The sequence below is a fragment of the Vigna radiata genome, chromosome 3 (genome assembly GCF_000741045.1).
Source record: "Vigna radiata var. radiata cultivar VC1973A chromosome 3, Vradiata_ver6, whole genome shotgun sequence".
NCBI classification, from domain to species: Eukaryota; Viridiplantae; Streptophyta; class Magnoliopsida; order Fabales; family Fabaceae; genus Vigna; species Vigna radiata.
Window position 1 is genome coordinate 7,998,671 of NC_028353.1, and position 19,556 is coordinate 8,018,226.

Consider the following 19,556-nt stretch of genomic DNA (forward strand, 5'->3'; position numbering starts at 1 on the left):
GCGAGTTTGAAGACTATTTGGTTCTACTGATTTGAGACGATTTGAATGAGCAAATTTGATGGAAAAACATTTTATTCATCCATGCTTCATGCAAGAGATAAGAGATATGTGAGGATGTATTGTAAAAGATTCAATGAAAGACCAAAATGAATTATTTTTAATTTTATGGTGTTCATGAGTTTTACAACAATTTTATATAAAAGATGTTTTATAATCGACTATGGATGAAGAATAATCGATTACGATAAAGAAAAATTAATTCAAAATAAATAAATAAATAAAATCAATTTTAGCTATATTTTTAGATAATAAAATTGAATCTATAATTGATTATAGATTTGTTTATACTGGGATTGAAATTGATTACATAATTCAAATACAATAGACTGGATTATGCCACCATCACTTAAATAGATTTTGGATTTTTATTGGAATCAAATTTGAATTTTATTTGATGCTTAAATATATAAAAATCGATTTTGATTCTTTTATATATATTAATATTATGTAATTTTATATAAAAATAATATTTATGTAATTTTAAATGATAATTTTAATTTTATTGTAACCAGATTTTTATTTTTTATATTTAAATATATATTATATTTAATTTTATCTATTAAAATATATTTTTTTAATGTATCATACTTATCACATCAAACACAACTTTTAATAATCTTTTTAAATTTTTTTTCTTTCGTTTCAATCATTTAATTCAAATAAATTCAGAATTTACACTTTATTATCTCAAATCCATTTATTTAATCACTTTTTTCTCACATTCTCCTTCTAATCCAAATACAAATTGATTGAGAAACTCTATAATTAATTGTTACATAAGTTACCTTATCTTTTAAAAAATAGTCTTCATCTTGTATCTGAAATTAGTTATGTATCATGAATCCTATCAATTGGTACATTTTAATTACATGACTACATTAAAAAGTAAGATAAGATATATATTAGTTGGTAGCTACATATGCATGACTGATTTCAATAATATGATCACCCAAATTATTATAGTCTTTGTTTTTTTGTTTTTTTTTTTTTTTTACCATGAATGCTTTAGTAATTAAATGATCACTGCATCATATATATATATATATTTTTAAAAATGCTTAAAAATACATGCAACCCATTCATATTTAAAGAAATAAGAGCGTTTATTTTAAAATAAAAAAAAGTAGAAAATGTTATTTTAAACATCTATAAGTGAGTTTTACTCTTATTTTTAATGTATATTTACTAAATAACAGATTTGTTTCGAATTTATTTATTTGCATTTAGAAGAAAAATATTTTTGAAGTTACTACGTATATTAAAAAAGCTCGCAATATTTATATTTTTTTATTAGTTACAAAATATCTCAATTTATATTATTAAAAAATGTACAAAAAATTGAGTTCACAAAAATTATTATTTTAAATACAATAGATAATTCTTAATTATATTTATTTTCTCAAAATTAACCATCACTCTAAATTATATTTGTTACTGTGATCCTTTTGGTTTTTTTGTTTGTTCTAAAATCCCATAAACCCTCTCCGAGCTGAGAGTGAAGTGGCTGTGGCTCCATTAAATAAATAAATACACATATTCGTATGATTCTCCAGATCTGTTCCTCTAGCTTAGGTTGAATTCATCGCCCAGCATCAGATCCGTAATGACGATCGGAGATGCTTTTCTATGCTTACTATTCATCGCAACTTGTTGGATTTCAGTTGCTTCTGCTGATTCCATCTATGGCTGTGGTGGTTTTGTCGAGGTAAAGTAATGTGCAATTCTATTAGCCTATGCAGTGAAAAACGCATTGGAAGAATTGAAACTCCGATTTAGTCATGATTAGTATTACTATTGATGCTCAGAAGCTGCGATATTGATTTTCAAGCATTTGGATTGGGAAAACAAGTGCACGGATCTGAAATTTTTGCTTTAACTCACTATGCGTCTGTGATTTCTGTTTTTTTTTTTCTCATCTATCTCTGGTGATTTCGCTTGTTTATTTTAGTGTGATGTTTACTTTTTTTTTTCGCCTCTTTTTTGTAATATTCGTTCGACGTTTATTTTTTCTTACAAAGTCTGGTTATCGCAGGCGAGCTCATCGTTGGTAAAATCGAGAAAACAAACTGATACCAAGTTGGACTATTCCGATGTCACGGTAAGTGCGTGTAATCCGCCTGACTCTTACGAAACTGATAATTTTCCCTTACAAAATGTTTGAAAAGTGGAAGGAACTCAAACTTTTATTGTAAGCAATTCCTTTCATGCCTCCTTCAATATCCAATTCCCTTCTCTTCTACCACTTTTTTCCAGGTTCAACTATCTTAGTAGCAATTTATGTTTTTCCATTGGTAATATCCACTACAAAATTGAATATAATAGTATTACTGATAAGCTATCCTTGCAATATACAACCATAAAAAGCTGAATAAGAAAAACCTCGTGATATTTGGGTATATTGACAGCGCTTGCATAAATTTCTTGTAATCTCCAATTCTATCAAACTTTAGTGAACTAAGTATTTGTTCTAAACCTTGCTAAACCCTACAAAGGGAGTCCTCTCCTATAGTTTAGCAAGGATTGGGATCATGAAAAAGGTGTTAAGGACGTCATCATTGGTATTTATGCATTAGTGGCTAAAGGAAATGACTACACGTCGGACACCATCATTAGGATAAGTCTGTGTAACAAGGAGGATGTCAAGACTGTATAACAGGTTAAGAAAGAGGAAAACACAAAATATGAAGGTTCAGACCATATTGGAGATTCAAAGAGTTTGTGAAATCATTATCAATATAGCCAAATATCCTAAGATTTGTCTTATTCTGAAGTTCTTATAGGAGAAAACAATAATTATATTTTTACTTCAGCTTTTGGAAAGGTTGAATTAGGCAGCTTTTATGAAAGTTGAGTGCACAAATCGATTTTAACGTATGGGAAAAATTCAATTTATTTTACTTTTCCATTTTTCTTCCAGGATAAGCGTTTGCTTAGATGTTTATTCATACAAGACCTAGGTACTTGTTCACTAAGCTTTAAGAAAACCAGGACTTATGCCATAGATTTGCCTAGGCAGGCATTTATGCAGAAGTTTGTTTTAAACCGAGCCAAAGTGTTATTCAATTAACTCTTATTACACAAGGCCTTATGTCATCGGTTTGGCACTGAATCTTACTGGAATAAGCTAAAAAGATATAAAAGAGTGTATAAGAGTCATATGCCATTTTCATAAACTCCGATAAGCTTCCCATAAATTCTTTCAAATGCCCCCTTTACTCTACCACTGATCCCATTTGATTTTAACTAATTATTTTGTTCAATAGCTGTAATGATTTTACTGTCTTCAGTTGCTTGTTATAGTAAAACAAGACATTTATAAAAAAGTTCTATCGTGTTCTTTTTGCTATAATACTACACTATTATTGGGAAAGGGATGTGGTGTTGCTCATCCAAGTATTCATTTGAATTTGCACCCGACAACATTTAATTGATTCATTTATTGTAGGTTGAGCTTCAAACTGTGGATGGACTGGTAAAGGATAGAACACAATGCGCTCCGAATGGATACTATTTTATTCCAGTATATGACAAGGTAAAATTTACTAGAATTTGTACTCATTTAGGCATGTTAGGGCAACTTCTGTCAACATAAAAATGGCATATCTATGCCATAGAGGCTTATTCATTATTCAGTTCTTCTCAGTGCTATTGTTTTCATCACAGGGTTCCTTTGTAATTAAAATTAATGGACCTCCAGGATGGACATGGGATCCAGAAAAGGTTAGTTATTTAAAGTTATTATCTGCATGCATGATCACTCTCTCTCTCTCTCTCTCTCTCTCTCTCTCTCTCTCTTTTTCTCCATCTTGATGTAGTATGAGATTTTTTTTATGATTCTGGCAGTTACTTGTTTCCCCCCTCTTGTCCTACAGGTTCCTGTGGTGGTTGACAATAATGGTTGCAATGGTAATGAAGATATAAATTTTCGTTTCACTGGGTAGGCTATTATTCTGATTTTGTAACTTCACATGGTTTTTTATTTTGGAGCATATCATTAAAAATGAAAGGAGGGTCAGGTTGAATGATATCCTTGAGGATTTGGTTTTTAACTGTGTCCGATGATGTCATGATCTATGTGACCAATTTCTAGTTGAATTTGGCTATGGTTATTGTTGTATGTCCTGTGCATGCCATGCTTGCTTATGCTCTAAGTTTTGGAATTACCTTCAAAGTTTTGTATATTTTAGGTTCACTATATCTGGTAGAGTTGTGGGAGCTGTAGGGGGAGAAAGCTGTTCAATAAAAAATGGAGGCCCATCAAATGTAAAAGTTGAACTATTGTCCCTTTCTGGGGATCTGGTCTCTTCCGTCTTAACTTCATCATCAGGGAGTTACTTGTTTACAAACATCATTCCAGGTAGGGGAGTCGCTATCTGTCTCTGTTTAGTTGTTTACTTTGGTTGGAAAGTTATTAGCTTTCAATTCTTTTATTATGTAGGGAGCCTTTTACTAATTGAAATTATTACTACATATATAAGTAGTTGTCCAATATATATAAAAAGAGATCAAATCACACGGGTAATGAATTGTTAGACCATTAACAATTTTAAATAAAAAATGAATTTTGTTGATCCAAAATTAAACAATAATAAAAGATTGATTAGTATATCCTTGGGTGTGGTGATATTTATACCATTTGTTGGGTGCAGTAGGTCACTCCGTATGTACCCTTGTAAGGCCAGCTTGCAGATATCCATTGTAAATTTTTCGTAAGAAGTAGTGATATTTTAATTGTTCACTTGAAAATCATTGTATTTGTCTTTGTTATCATTATTATTATAAATATATCACTTTGCTGAGTGATATACTCTCTTGAGCGAATTCTTAAAATAAAATCTCATTCTCTCTTCGCTCAAGTAATGGTACTGCCTGACCAGAGACTCCAATTGACCTGTCCATCGGTTTTGTTCTAAATCAATTGTTCTCGCTATTGTTTCATTATTTTCTATTCTTCATCTCCAAATTGTTCAGACAAATGGGCAACACTCTTGATGTGATTGCAGGAAAATATACACTACGCGCTTCAAATCCCGATATGGAAGTTGAAGTTAAAGGTTCCACACAGGTTGGATATTGTATTTGCTTTCGGTGTTTTCCTTGACTTCAAACCCATTTCTTGGGTGTCACATTTAATTCTTATGATACATTTAATGAGCTAGCATATTGTGCTTACTATTTTTCCGATATTGTGTTTCTTACAGATTGAATTGGGCTTTGGAAATGGGGTAGTTGATGATGTTTTCTTTGTCCCTGGATATAGTATCAGTGGATTTGTTGTTGCTCAGGTAATGTTTGTTGAAGGGACAAGTCATTTTCAAAATTGCATTTCCCTTTTGTAATTTTTATATAATTTTCATCGTAAAATTATGTTATAATAGTGAAAAGATTGATGTATTTCAATAACATACAATAACAATAGCAACAAAGCCTTCTCCCACTTTGTGACTGTGTCTGTGACACAGAACTAAACATAAATTCTTGTTTACATCGCTTGCTTCATCTGTTCACATTTTTATGAGTGTTGAAGGATGTTTATTATGTTCTTAATCAGTTTTTACTTCCAAAATTGTTTAACGTGGTTTATAACTTGACAGTTTAATTGAAACCTTTCTCAATCATGTATATATGCCTTCCAATTTGGTTCTTCTGTCTCCAGGGAAATCCTATTGTTGGAGTCCATATTTTCTTATATTCAGATGATGTTTCTGAGGTAGAATGTTTGCAAGGCACTGCTACTGGCCCACGACAAGAAAGAGCTCTCTGTCATGCTGCATCAGATGCTGATGGAAAGTTCACATTCAATTCAATACCTTGTGGTAATTACACATTTGCGTTCTTATTCTGTCATATACTCCCTCTTGGTGTTTTCCATAGGGAGTGTTGTATTTATGGTGCCTATACTTTTTTGAAAAGGAATATTCTTTCCTGGTGTGTTTTCGTCAGCTTGTTTGTAGTTTGTGCATTTAATTTTTAAACAAACACTGATGACTTGCAATTATATGTATGCAACTGCGTTTTCAAAATACCTGGAACTTCACCCTTAACATACATACGACAATTAATCTCCTGGTTATTGATCATATTAAATTTCACTCCAAAATATTTCTTGTACTTATTCTAAAGTTGCCATTCCTTTTTGGCATATTATGTTCTTGCTTTGCTTGAAAATTGCTATTACTTTCTGCTAGAGCCTATTTTGCTTAATTTAGTGCTTGCACTTTTTTTTTTTTTTTTTTTTTTTTTTTTTTATCAAACAGGGAGTTATGAACTTGTTCCATACTATAAGGGTGAGAATACCGTATTTGATGTTTCGCCACCCAGTGTCTCAGTTAATGTCAAACATCAGCATGTAACAGTGCCTCAAAAGTTTCAGGTAGACTATATGGATAAAATGTTTAATACGCTAACCAGCACCACTTTTTGTTTCCTGCAGCATTCAGAAAAATACCAGTGCTATCAATGTGGGGTAAATAAAAAGATTGAATTATGTATTACAATTCAGTTCACGACTGCATGCCTTGTGAAATTTTCATAAATGAAATGTAAATGCTAGATTATGTTTCAGTATTTCCAAAAAATCTTTTAAAAATAACTGCTTTTTCACTCCTCTTTCCACATAATTGTTGTGTTATTGAACATATGCCATCAGGTTCATAGGTATGCTAGCTAAGGTCTTGCATATTCATCTAGCGAATATGCATTTTTTAAAATTTTGAATAAGGTCCCCCTTTCTGAACGTCCTATTATTTATGTGAAGTACAAACGATGACGATGGTGACTATACTTATTTTTTTTGATAATTTGGCATCGAATTAACCAAGGATAGCTTAGTCCATGTTGGCCGAAACAGTTAACTGTTGGGTGATGATGATCTTTTGTTAGCGGCTGCAAATGCTGATGGAAGGAAAACTTTTTGCTGCTAGTTGCATAAATTTCTGGTTATCACAATTTATTAAAAATTAGAAGTAAATCTTACAGTGGAAAATATGCATAAAAAAATTCCAGAAGAAATTGCAAAAGATCTTGGTGCCAAATATAGATGAGTGTTTTGAAAAGTTATAAATATTTCCCATTTTGTATGTTGAAAAAAGTTTGGTTCAGTCATAGCAATTGCACTGTAATTTTAGTGATATCGATCTATCATTGGGGTTATGCGTATGTTATTTTGCTCTCAAGTATGTGCTATCAATGTTAATTCTCTCAGGTAACTGGATTTTCTGTTGGAGGCCGTGTGGTTGATGGAAATGGCATGGGAGTGGAGGGTGTCAAAATCATAGTTGATGGTCATGAAAGGTCTATTACTGATAATCAAGGATATTACAAACTCGATCAGGTATTGGTATTAATGTGGGTAATGATGCAGTTAGGTTGTTCATTGGCAAGAGATTCTATTTTGTTTTAGCTTAAGACACTTATATTTTGACAAGAGACACTGGGTGTATTGTCTTGTTTATTTGTTGAGTTTGATTTTTCTATCAATTTGAGTATTTTTTTCAATCTACCCGGATTGTGGATATCAATTAGATCCTAGGCCAGCGTACTTTTTCCTTTTGTTTTTTTGTTTTTTTTTTTAATCTTATTTTAGACTGTGCTGATAATGTCTTTCGGTTTATTGTAGTTTCCTCTACGTTTAACATTTACATTTTTGTTTAACTCTTTCTTTTCTATGTTATATTTTTTAGGTTACATCCAAGCACTATACCATAGAAGCCCAAAAGGAGCATTACAAATTCAAGAATTTGGAGAATTATATGGTAAAACATATTATGACAATTTCATTAGAATTTGAGTTTATTATACTGCTCTCTTAGTAGGATGATGAAAATTCATAGATGGTGTAAAAATGCTGCTGTGCCTGTCTCTTGTTTCAAAGTTTGTTTGCTTACTCAGGTATTGCCAAATATGGCTTCAATAGAAGACATCAATGCCATTTCATACAGTCTCTGTGGTTTGGTTAGGATGGCTGATGGTGGTCTGAAAGCAAAGGTATGCATATTCTCTACATGTAATTTTTTTAGTAACATTTTCATGTTAAAGTTAAAGTTGATCTTTTGATAACTGTACTACTAGGTAGCTTTGACTCATGGACCTGATAATATGAAACCACAAAAGAAGCAAACAGATGAAAATGGAAACTTCTGTTTTGAGGTATGTTAGCTTGGTGATAATAAATCAATAAGTGAAATTTTTTGAGCCTATGTTATAATTTTTCTCAGGTAGTCTTCTGTTTGAATAGCTGGAGTGTTATTAAGGGATTTGATTTAGATGTGCAGTATTTTATATTGAATATTTTTTGTTGAAATATCAAAAAAGGCCAATTTTCAGCATCTGCAGTTCATGGGAGAACTTTTGTGTTTGATAATGGTTCATAGCTACTGTCCAGATCATGTCTTGAATTATTGTTAAAATATAATTTTATTGCTTTTTTCTTTAATGATGTTTGTAGAGCATCTACTGAAATTTTATTCTTCATTTCTCATTAGTGACATACAGATTGTTTGCTTTATGTCTAGGTTCTTCCCGGGGAATATCGTCTGTCAGCCATTGCTGCAACTCCTGAGAATGCTGCTGGGCTCATGTTTACTCCATCTTATATCGATGTTGTGGTCAAAAGTCCCCTGTTGAATATTGAATTTTCACAAGTAATTTTTCACTCCTATTAGCTATAGGTTATCTTGTATTCTTCTTAGTTCTTTCTTCTTTTTTCCTTCAGTTTTACCTGCATCATGCATGCTGAATTCTATTGAGGGAATAAAAATTAAAGTGGTAGTCAAAATTGAGATCTTATACAAGATCTGTGAAATTAAGTAAATGTATATTGTTAACCAAGAGATTGTAACACGATTTGTAAGATCCTGCAAAATTATGAAAAGAATGGGTGGGAGCAAAGGAGTGTTTGTAAGATCCTACAGAATTATTAAAGAGATGAAAGCGAGTGTGATATTGAAACAAAAGGGAAAAGAGGGAGTGTTGACATGTATAAGAGGAGTGTTGGAAGAGACAGTTGAAACCGAAAAAATAGAAGAGGGAAATTAAGGAGGTAATTGCTTCTGTGCCCCTCCTTTAAAACATGTTTTAAAACCCTCCTGATGTGTCTCCATTTATTGGTTGCCATTTGGAATTATTTTTTACACATCTTTCTATTTATTTAATTATCTTTCATAAGGACCTAAATGTAATTAAACGAGGGGCACAAAATTAATCGTCAAATTGTTGTGGTTTGCTCAAAGGTGACTTTTGGGAAGCTATTTGGTAAGATAAAAGGAGTGCCTGTAACAAGGGTTCTCAGGGATTTATCTTGGGTGGTAAAAGGGGGTTTTATGAGAGTTAACAGGTTTTTTGGATGGTAAAAGAGGGTTATATGAGAAGTGCATAGGTTTATTTTGGGTGGCAAAAGGGGCTGTTACAGAGGTGCTTTGGGTTTAGTTTGGGTGGTAAATGAAACAAAAAAGAGGACGCATTAAAGTTTTTTTTAAAGTAAAAGGGGAGCAGTAAAAATTACTTACCCAAAAAGAAAGAAAGAATGGAGGTATTGGATTGTTTTGGGCCTAAAATTTTGCAGATTATAATTTTTGAGAAAGTGAAATTTAAGCCTAACTTAAGGTGAGGTTTGCAACAAGTTATATATTATCATTTGGTGTTATTCCTTGTTGATATGGGTATTTCAACACCCTTGAGCCTGAGATCAGAGGGAAACCCTACAGTGAGTGACGTGAGACCCAATAAACCTAACTAAGATAGGCTATCATTTTAAGAATGTGGAATTTAAGTTCAAGGCAATTCTTTAAAACTGACTTGTAAGGTGAGATAATTGGATTTATCTCTAGTTGATGCTCTTCAACAATAATATTAGGTTATGAACTCAACTCATTAAGAGTCAAACAGGAAATACAGAAAAGCATTGTGCTACTGCAAGTTTTGATATTCACTGATGATCCCAGACGATCCGTTGAATACACAATCTAGAGGTGAACCAAACTTGGAGAGGGTAAAGAATACCGTAGAAGTGCACAATCATATGGTTCAACTCATCATTTTAACTACCTTGGATATAGTTGATAATGAGAAGAACAATCTTATATGGTTAAGCAGTATTAGTATGTTTCACATTGATAAATTTCACACGATTCTCAATAATGTTTTTTGTGGTTAGATGTGGGTCTATGGTATTGCTGTCAATGTGATGTAATGGTTTTAAAAGATTTGTAAGCAAAGAAGATAGGAGATATATTTATAAAATTGAATTCTTGTATAATTATCCAAACACTAGGTTTTGCAGGGGATGGACATTAAACTAATTTTTGTTTCATGGTATATCAGAACTCTATCTAAACACAACTTAAGATTAACTTGAATTTGGGTGCCTAACTCGATCATAAGAGCTAGCTCCTGAGGTGAGTGTTGTTTAAGCTTTCATAAGCTTTACATTCTCCATATGTATAGTTGATGTGAGATGTCATCTAAGGTTTAAATTTACTGCATTAATGGAAAAAGTGAGCCTGCAATAAATGTTAAAAAGTAGAAGCAGTCAAAGGGATGCTGCTGTGTAGAACCTGTGCAGAACTTGCTGCTTCTGCATAGGGGCCTCAATTTGATGCACTTACGTAGTCTATCAGAAAATGTAAAGGAATTCTGTCAGAAACTTGCTCAGGCTGTTATTTTACTTTTAGCGTCACTCAGAATTTTTATCACTATGAAGGACTACCTTAAACATAAACATTGCAGAGAACAATGATGTGCAACAGATTATCAATGCTTTGATACCTGAATTTTATGAATATTGTGTCTCTGATGCATTTTCCCTATATTTCTGCAAAGAGAGATTTCAATACAAGGAAAATTTATATCCATGACACTGAACCCTTAGAGAAGAGAATTGTCCAAGTTTTTATTATATTCTGGCCATATTGTTGATATGGAATCTCAGCATAATGGAATAGATTTTCTAATTTGGATTTTATTTATTTATGTACAGATTTTCCTTACTGTTGAGTTATTCTTTGGTTCCTGTAAATATATTTTTCTTTATTTTCTTTAGGAATCCTTTTGACCTTTTCACCACAAAGACCAGGATAGAGGCACAGATTTTATATTGTTCTATTCTGATTATGTTCCTTATGATTGTAGGCTCTGGTCAATATTCATGGTGCTGTATCCTGCAAGGAGAAATGTGGTCCATTTGTATATGTTAGCCTGGTGAGGCAAGTTGAGAAACATAATGGAGAGAGAAAAGCAATTAGCTTGACCACTGAGAGTAGTGAATTTCAGTTTTCAAATGTTATTCCTGGAAAATACAGGCTTGAGGTTGATATTTTTTTTTTGCTTTCCCATTTTATTTTTGGTCCAATGTCAGTTTTTTCTGGAAAGTTCTGATGTATGTCTGTTTTGGCCACTGTAATAATATTTGTTTTAGGTCAAAAACAGTTCCCCTGAATCGGTCACATTGAAAGATAATTGGTGCTGGGAACGGAACTTCATAGATGTAAATGTTGGTGCCGAAGACGTAGAAGGAATCCTTTTTGTTCAAAAAGGCTACTGGGTCAATGTTATCTCGACTCACAATGTTGATGGCTACCTGACTCAACCAGATGGGTCAATTTTGAATTTGAAAATTCAGGTGCAACAAATATAGCATATCCAAAGATGCCATTAGGTTGAAGCTTCACCAAAATTCATTTCTGTTCTTTTTGTCTTGTCTGCAGAAAGGTTCCCAGCATATATGTGTTGAACATCCTGGTGTACATGAATTTAGTTTTGTTGACTCGTGTATCTTCTTTGGGAGTTCATCGGTGAAAATTAATACAGCTACTCAATCGGTATGGAACATGCAGATATCTATGATTACGTTGTTCAGTTTTTTATGTAATATTACATTTGGTTCTTTTGAGGATTTTCATCCATAATTTTCTTTTTTCGTAGCCTATTCACCTTACTGGAGAAAAGTATCTTCTCAAAGGACAGATAAATGTGCAGTCTGGCTCACTTGATACATTGCCTGAGAACATAGTTGTTGATATTAAACATGACGGAACTGGTGTTATTGATTATACCACAGCCACACTGAAGTCCCATGCGAAAGATCAAACAGAAACTGCTATATTTGAGTATTCTGTTTGGGCCAATCTAGGAGAAAAGCTTACCTTTGTTCCTTGGGACTCTAGGTACATATATATTAATCTAACTGGTTGTTCAAACAATTTCAGTGAAATGTCTATTATAGTTTTAATGGCTTGTGTAGAAAGCAGATTGGATCAAGAAAGAAAATCGTGAATACATATTAGCAACTGTCTCATTACATCTTTACCTATTTATCGTTAAAGGATTTACTGTGTACTGCTTGTAAAATAACACAGTAAAATGGATTTATACCATTTTAAGCTAACTGCTAATTCCTTTCAAATTATTTCAAAAGCTTTACTTTTTACCATTTTTAATTTATGTAGTCACATCCAATATCTTGAAAAAGAAATCATAAATCTTAAAATTGTTTTGTATGTATCCAGTTTTTCTCTAAAGGTTAAACACTTAAATTAACTTACCTTTGTTTTATGATTTCATGGTGTTTATTAGTGGATTGTGTATATAATGCACACAATTCTGTAATTCTGGGAAGTTGCGTCCAGTTTTCTTGTTTTTTTTAATACTTTAATTACTCATTTCATTTCTCCTCCCTATCCCTTCCCTCCTCTCTATAGCTTTTGAAATCAAACTTATTCAAGCACTACTATCTACCCAATTGATACCATTGACTTGTTCTTTTCTGGTTACAGGAATGATGGGCAGAAGAAACTTTTATTTTATCCTAGAGAACATGAAGTAAGCATCAAAATATTACTTTTTCTACTGATGTTTTTAAGTGACTAACTGAGTTTTATTTGCAAAATTCTTGTACGTAGGTATCAGTGACAGATGATAATTGTCAAGCTTATATTCCTACATTTTCTTGTGAAGTGGGTGCATATATTGAAGGATCAGTTTCACCTCCTCTTTCTGGCGTCCATATCAGAGTTTTTGCTGCTGGAGACAGCAGCATTACTGCACTTAAAAATGGCGAACTAGTTCTTGAAACAACCACTGGTACTGATGGTTCCTATGTGGCAGGACCTCTGCACAATGATATCGGTTACAATGTCGAGGCTTCAAAGGTAGTCTCTTTTCTCTGAACAAACTAAGTAAAATTAGTGCTTTATTTAAAAAATATACTAGAATAGATTCAGTTTCTTTTATCTGTGGTTTTTCTGTTGCCTTCTTGGTTTCTAACATTGTTTTACTTGCAGCCTGGATATCATTTAAAACAAGTTGCGCCTCATTCCTTTACTTGTCAGAAGCTTAGTCAAATTTTAGTACACATACATCACAAAGATGATGCTGAAGAGCCCATTCCTTCTGTTCTGTTATCTTTGAGTGGTGACAATGGTTATAGAAACAACTCGGTATCAGGGACTGGAGGGACATTCCAGTTTGATAATTTGTTTCCTGGAATGTTCTATTTACGTCCTGTTTTGAAGGTAATAATATTGTAACTGGAGTACTGGACATAATTGTTATATTGTTGTATTCTACTACCAGTCATGTCCTTCACATGCAACTTTTAATCAATCAACTATAGTTTACGTGTTGCTGCACTTGCAGTTAATGATATACTTGATTTGATTATGAATCCAAAATATCCCTGACTAAATTATTGCGTTTTCTTTGTGTATTCATATACCAGTTCTCTTGGATACTTCATTAATATGTATTTTTGAAATATCAGACCCTTTAAAAAAAGCTGGGGAAGTCTAATTCAGTTAGTGAGACAGAGATCCATACAAGATGGAAACACAGGAACCTTGTCTCCTTGAATTAGAAAACGGAGCTTATCCTCTTTAAGGATAATGCTCAAGAAGGGAATGAGATTTTTGTAATAGGTATCACTTTATAATATTTTTGTAATATGGAAGAAGCATGTTCTTTGTTAAAATAAAAGAGAGAGGCATAGGCTGAGTCCCTAATGTGTATAAAGCGCATAGGGTCATGCATTTATAAATAGAAAAATTCAAAGAGATGAGTCTAAGCCCATTGCATCCAATATTCTTAATTTGGATTTGAAGGATGGTAATTATGTGTTTGTTATGCTTTTTGATGTTTTATACAGTTCTGAATCTGTATCCCGCATGCATTGCTTCCTATATCATCATACCAGGCTTGTATGATATCTGATATTCACCCATTGTATCTGTGCAACATTGTCATGTTTGATAATTTTTTTGCTTATCTAGAATCTTCATGTGTTTTTTATTAGATTGAATTGGTCACCTTGTCACCTTGTGTGCTATTCAGCACTCTTAAGAATAAGAAATTGCAGTGTTTGTAAATATCAGGCATATTTAGAAGTTCATTAAAATTATGCTGGTCATTTCTGAAAGTTACATCTTTGCCCACTTCCTTTATTCAGTTTATATTACTGTCTTATTTTCTAGGAGTATGCTTTCTCACCTCCAGCACAGGCAATAGAGCTTGGAGCAGGGGAGTCCAGAGAAGTTATTTTCCAGGCCACGCGTGTAGCCTACAGGTTTCACTTTTTTATTTCACCTTAGTTATCCTTTCTTTCATTTATTGCAACAATAAGTATTTTTAGCTTTGTTTGAATAGCGGTTCCAACATTTTCTTTAAAATCACTGAAAATTTGAAACCAATTGTCCAACACTATCCTAAACTTCGAATGTCTTTTCCTTGGATTAGAAAAGATATCTAACTCAAGTTCAAGTATTGCCTTGCTTTTATATCTTTTCCTGATTTATGAACACAGAATAATTTTGAGACACACACACACACACACGAGGTAAGTGCAAAATTTGGATTACTGTGCTTTCACTTTTCTGCTTGGGCATACATTACTCTGGAAGATGCTGAAGTAAATAAACTCTTACAGTGCTACTGGTGTTGTCACTTTGTTGTCCGGACAACCCAAAGGAGAAGTTTCAGTTGAAGCCCGGTCAGAGTCAAAAGGCTATTTTGAGGAAACAGTGACAGATTCCAATGGAAATTATCGTCTGAGAGGACTACAGCCTGATACTGTCTATGTTGTCAAAGTGGCTAGAAGGGATGCTGTAGGCAGTTCTAATATAGAACGTGCATCTCCAGATTCAATTGCTATAAAGGTTAGTTTCCGGTAGCTATCCGTTTTAGATGTGCTGTCATTGTTGTGATCCTGTAGTAAGGTTGTTGGTTGGTGTTCCCAGGTTGGAACCGAAGATATCAAGGGTTTGGATTTTATAGTTTTCGAGGAGCCGGAAATGACAATTATAAGTTGCCACGTTGAAGGAAACGGAACAGATGAACTACGTAAACATCTGATGGTAGAAATTAGGTCAGCCAGTGACCTTAACAAGATAGAGTCAGTCTTCCCCCTTCCAATTTCTAACTTCTTCCAAGTGAAGGGCTTATCAAAGGGAAGACACCTTCTACAGCTTCAATCTGGTCTCCCACAAAGCTCGCTTAAGTTTGAATCTGATACCATTGAGGTCGACTTGGAAAAAAATGTTCAAATCCATGTGGGCCCGCTGGTATACAGGATCGAAGATCAACTGAAACAGGTTTTTTCTTGTCTCCCCTCTTTCTTTTGCCTGCCTTTGCTTTCCAAAGCTTGTCGTTAACTATTTTCTGTTTTCTTATGTTGCTATGGTGCGGCACATTTTTAATTTTGATTTCTTATACAATGCAGGAATTGACTCCTGCACCAGTATTCCCTCTTATAGTTGGATTCCTAGTTATTTCACTGTTTATTAGCATGCCAAGGTAAGATTGATATTGTCCCTTTTCACCTTAACTACAACTAGTTTTGAATTTCTATGGTCATGTATCCTTATTTGATCTCCTTCCCCTATCACTATATGAAGATTGAAGGATTTGTATCAAGCCACAGTAGACATACCCACTCCAGGACTCAATGCGGCTTCAAGAAAAGACGTGAAGAAGCCAATGTTGCGAAAGAAGACTTATTAAAGCTCCTGTCCGATCATTGAGGCATATCGTAGTATAACTGATATTTAGAGTCTTGGTTAGGTTACTTTAATAGCATTCACGTTCACTGATAGGTTTGGATTATGATTCCTGAGGGGGGAAATGCAAAATAGAGTGTATATTAATTTTTCCTTTTTTTGTTAGTATAATAGTATTATTTTAGTTTTTGGCTGACTGGCAAACGTCTTTTTTTGGCCGAAGCAGCTTGTATTTGTTGCTTCTGAATTTTTGTTACTTTATTTTTTTCAGCCAATGTATCGAGCTCGAATGTTTCGACCCTCGTTGGAACTGTCTGATTTCTGTTCGGTTAATTGGTGAAGCCAAAATTGTCTGCATGCTTTTCGTATTTTAGGAAAATATTTTAGTTTCAGTTAAACATAGAATGGTGTTACAATCTAGTTCTACCTTTGGTCACGATCGGGGGTGGAAACATGGATTTATGGAATGAATGAGTTTGATGAGATTTAAAAGGACTAAACTTACATTCTAATATGTGAGATTGCATGATGAGTTTTTATTTATTAGACAAAAGTTCAGATGACGCCACTTTTACTATAAGTAATCTTTTGTGTTAATTATTTTTATTCTAAGATTAAAAGTTTAAGATGAAAAAAGTCTTATAAAAAAATTTATTGAAATATTTTTATACATTATAAGAAGAAAATACTTTTTATTTTAGGAACATTAATAACCAAATAAAATATTAAAGTGGGGGGTTTTGTTTATTTTTTTTTTATGAAAGTTAAATTGTTGGAAAATGTAATAAATTTTTTGTAAGATAAATCAAAATCTCATAATAAATGTTGTAACGAAGATATTTCCAACGAAAGTATTGATTATTTTAGTTCTTTAATAACAATATTTTATTTTAGTATGTGATTTAATGAAAAGCAGCAATTTATTCCTATCTATTAAATTGTACAATCTATTATAAATTTTCTAATGAAGCATTTTTATTTTTAAATAACTACCTTGCAAATAGAAGAGTAAATAAGATGCAAAAGTAATTTACATATAATGAGAGTATAACTTGAACACTCCCTCATTCACCTAACCCATTTTATTTCCTCAAATAAGATGAAATATGTGCACTTCGTTCACACAATCTATAATGAGAACATGTTTTTTACACTCCGGTTGTCTAATCAATTTCATTGCTTTGAAGAAGCAACATGTAGTTATTTTCTGGTCAAAATTAAAATTTTAGTAAGAATTTAAAAAAGTTAAAGAGATAAATATATTATTTTAAAGTTTTTCTGTGTGGAAAAAACTAAAAATATATATCAAATTTAATAACTAAAATTGTATATTTGTTATAAATAAACTAATCAAACCATACAGAATTGATAACCTACACTGCAAACAAGAGTCTCTATTCCGAACTTAATTAGGCATGTCCACTCTGATAATAAACCATAAAATCGACAATACATTTTGTATTGAAGTGAAAAATAGGTCTTGCTCCTAACTTACTTTTACAAAGCTTTTAACTATTTTCTTTTATTGTTAAGGTCAATGTTTACACTTGGTTTTCATTGCATTTTGTTGGTTTGCAGGTGTCGATAGTAGGGTTGATATACCAGTTGGAGGTGGTCCTAGAACCTTCCAGTTCTGTGCCTACAATGCTTATTCCAGTATTGTATAAGACGAAGTGGATGATATAGTCCAAACCAAAGTATAAAACAATCATTACGTCAATAGTTGATTCCTTATTTGTAACCTTAAAAAACATGAATAAAGTAAAATACAATAAAATAATAAAAAATGTAAAAAGTGTACTAGAAATGCAGTAAAATTAGTATTTTATATCTTGATCAATTAATTTACCTGTGAATCGATATGTTTACGTAGTAAATAGATGAAATAAACATGTTTTGATCAATGATTTTAATGATATAATATATGGGAATTTATAATAAAATTTATGATACAGTATAAACATAATTAACGTAAAACTGAATATACAGTGGAGAATTTGCTGACGTTTTATTTGGCAATTTGCTGAAGCTTATAGTGGAGAAATAAGGGCATGAAAGAATGAGTTAAAAGCTTACGCAGAGATAAAGGAGAAGCAACTATACGTGCATAGATAAGGGCGTAATGACACGTACTTTTTGGTGTGGCGGCAGATGCACTAAGTCTGGTTGAGAATCTTTGTGCAATGAGAGATACCACGCGTGGCCATCAACTATATTCATAAAGGTAAGAAGAAATTTCGGGTACCTTTAGTGCTAATAGCCACATCATTAACATCTTATTCCAAACTCATGCTATAAATACCCTGAAACTTACCCCTCCAACTACAACCTTTAATCAAACTGCATATTTTCTTTTCTAACAAACACAATCACTCTCATATTCCCATATTTTCACGTAAAGTTATAATGCATATAATTTTACTCGTTTTAATAATCATTGGGACAGTCGATGGGCGAAAAGTTCAACATTTTGGTGGTGTTGGAAATGGTCGAGCAACAGATGGAGGTTTTGGAAGTGCAGGAACCGGCACGGGAAGCAATATAGGCAGCGAGGGAGGAGCCAAAATTGGTGAAGGACGCAGCATAAGTGTTGGTGGAGGAGGAAATGTAGGTGCCGGTGTAAGAGTTAGTGGTAGTGCAAGTGGAGAAGGTAATGTAGGTGGTGGTGTTGGAGGAGGTGGAAGTGTTGGCATAGGTGGAAGAGATAATATAGGTGGTGGTGTTGTTGGAGGTGGAAATGTTGGGGCGAGTAGAGGAGCTAGCATAGGTAATGGTGCAAGAGGTGGTGTTAGTGGAAATGGAGGTGGAAGTGGTAACGTTGGAGAAGGAGGCAATATAGGAGGTGGAAATACCGAAGTAGGTGGAAGAGGTAACATAGGTGTTGGTAGTGGTACTAGTGGAAGAGGTAACGTAGGTGGTGGTGTTGGAGGAGGTGAAAGTGTTCGCGTAGGTGGAGGAGGTAACACAAGTGGTGGTTCCATTGGAGGTGGAAATGTTGGTGCAGGTGGAAAATGTAACATAAGTGGTGGTGGTGGTGGTTTTGGAAGTGGAAGCGGTAATGTTGGGGGAGGAAGCAACATTAGTGGTGGTACAGGAGGTGGTGGAAATGTTGGGATAGGTGGAGGGGGTGCCTTAGGTGTTGGTGGTAGTGCAAGTGGAAAAGGTAGTGTAGGCAATGATGTTGGAGGAGGTGGAAGCGGTAATGTTAGGGGAGGAGGAAACACAAGTGGTGGTGCAGGAGGCGGTGAAAATGTTGGTGTAGGTGGAGGAGGTAGCATAGGTGCTGGTGTAGGAAGTGGTGTAGCAGGTGGTGGTGGAGCAAATGGAGGAGGTAATGTAGGTGGTGGTGTTGGAGGAGGTGGAGGAGGTAACATAGGTGGTGGTGCCACTGGAGCTGGAAATGTTGGTGCGGGTGGAAGTGGTAACATAGGTGGTGGTGTCGGAGGTGGTGTTGTTGGGGGTGGAAGCGGTAATGTTAGGGGAGGAGGAAACACAGGTGGTGGTGCAGGAGGC

The 19,556-nt window shown here is 33.7% G+C and overlaps 2 protein-coding genes across 2 annotated transcripts in view; both read left to right on the forward strand.

Moving 5' to 3' along the window:
* Positions 1-1,526: 1,526 nt before the first annotated feature.
* On the forward strand, positions 1,527-16,400 carry LOC106757652 (nodal modulator 1). The gene is made up of 27 exons (XM_014640376.2): positions 1,527-1,765; positions 2,093-2,158; positions 3,506-3,592; positions 3,724-3,780; positions 3,933-3,997; positions 4,248-4,417; positions 5,064-5,125; positions 5,262-5,345; positions 5,717-5,876; positions 6,318-6,433; positions 7,265-7,393; positions 7,743-7,814; positions 7,951-8,046; positions 8,131-8,208; positions 8,574-8,702; positions 11,188-11,364; positions 11,474-11,677; positions 11,763-11,876; positions 11,980-12,221; positions 12,831-12,876; positions 12,957-13,205; positions 13,338-13,568; positions 14,523-14,614; positions 14,975-15,203; positions 15,285-15,638; positions 15,767-15,840; positions 15,942-16,400. The coding sequence occupies exons 1-27, from the start codon at positions 1,664-1,666 to the stop codon at positions 16,045-16,047; spliced, it is 3,591 nt and encodes a 1,196-aa protein (XP_014495862.1). The 5' UTR covers positions 1,527-1,663; the 3' UTR covers positions 16,048-16,400.
* Positions 16,318-19,556, forward strand: part of LOC106756982 (glycine-rich cell wall structural protein) — a 5,304-nt gene continuing 2,065 nt past the window's right edge. The window contains exons 1-3 of the mRNA XM_014639572.2: positions 16,318-16,366; positions 17,622-17,699; positions 18,490-19,512. Of these exons, the coding sequence (XP_014495058.2) occupies positions 16,318-16,366; positions 17,622-17,699; positions 18,490-19,512 (1,150 nt within the window). The remainder of the gene's footprint in view (positions 16,367-17,621; positions 17,700-18,489; positions 19,513-19,556) is intronic.

Excerpts from the sequence above, each read along its gene's own strand:
- LOC106757652 (XM_014640376.2), top strand. The coding sequence starts at position 1,664 with ATGACGATCGGAGATGCTTTTCTATGCTTACTATTCATCGCAACTTGT. Across the intron at positions 3,781-3,932 it reads GGACATGGGATCCAGAAAAG|GTTCCTGTGGTGGTTGACAA; the intron begins GTTAGTTATTTA and ends CTTGTCCTACAG. Across the intron at positions 11,877-11,979 it reads TTAATACAGCTACTCAATCG|CCTATTCACCTTACTGGAGA; the intron begins GTATGGAACATG and ends CTTTTTTCGTAG.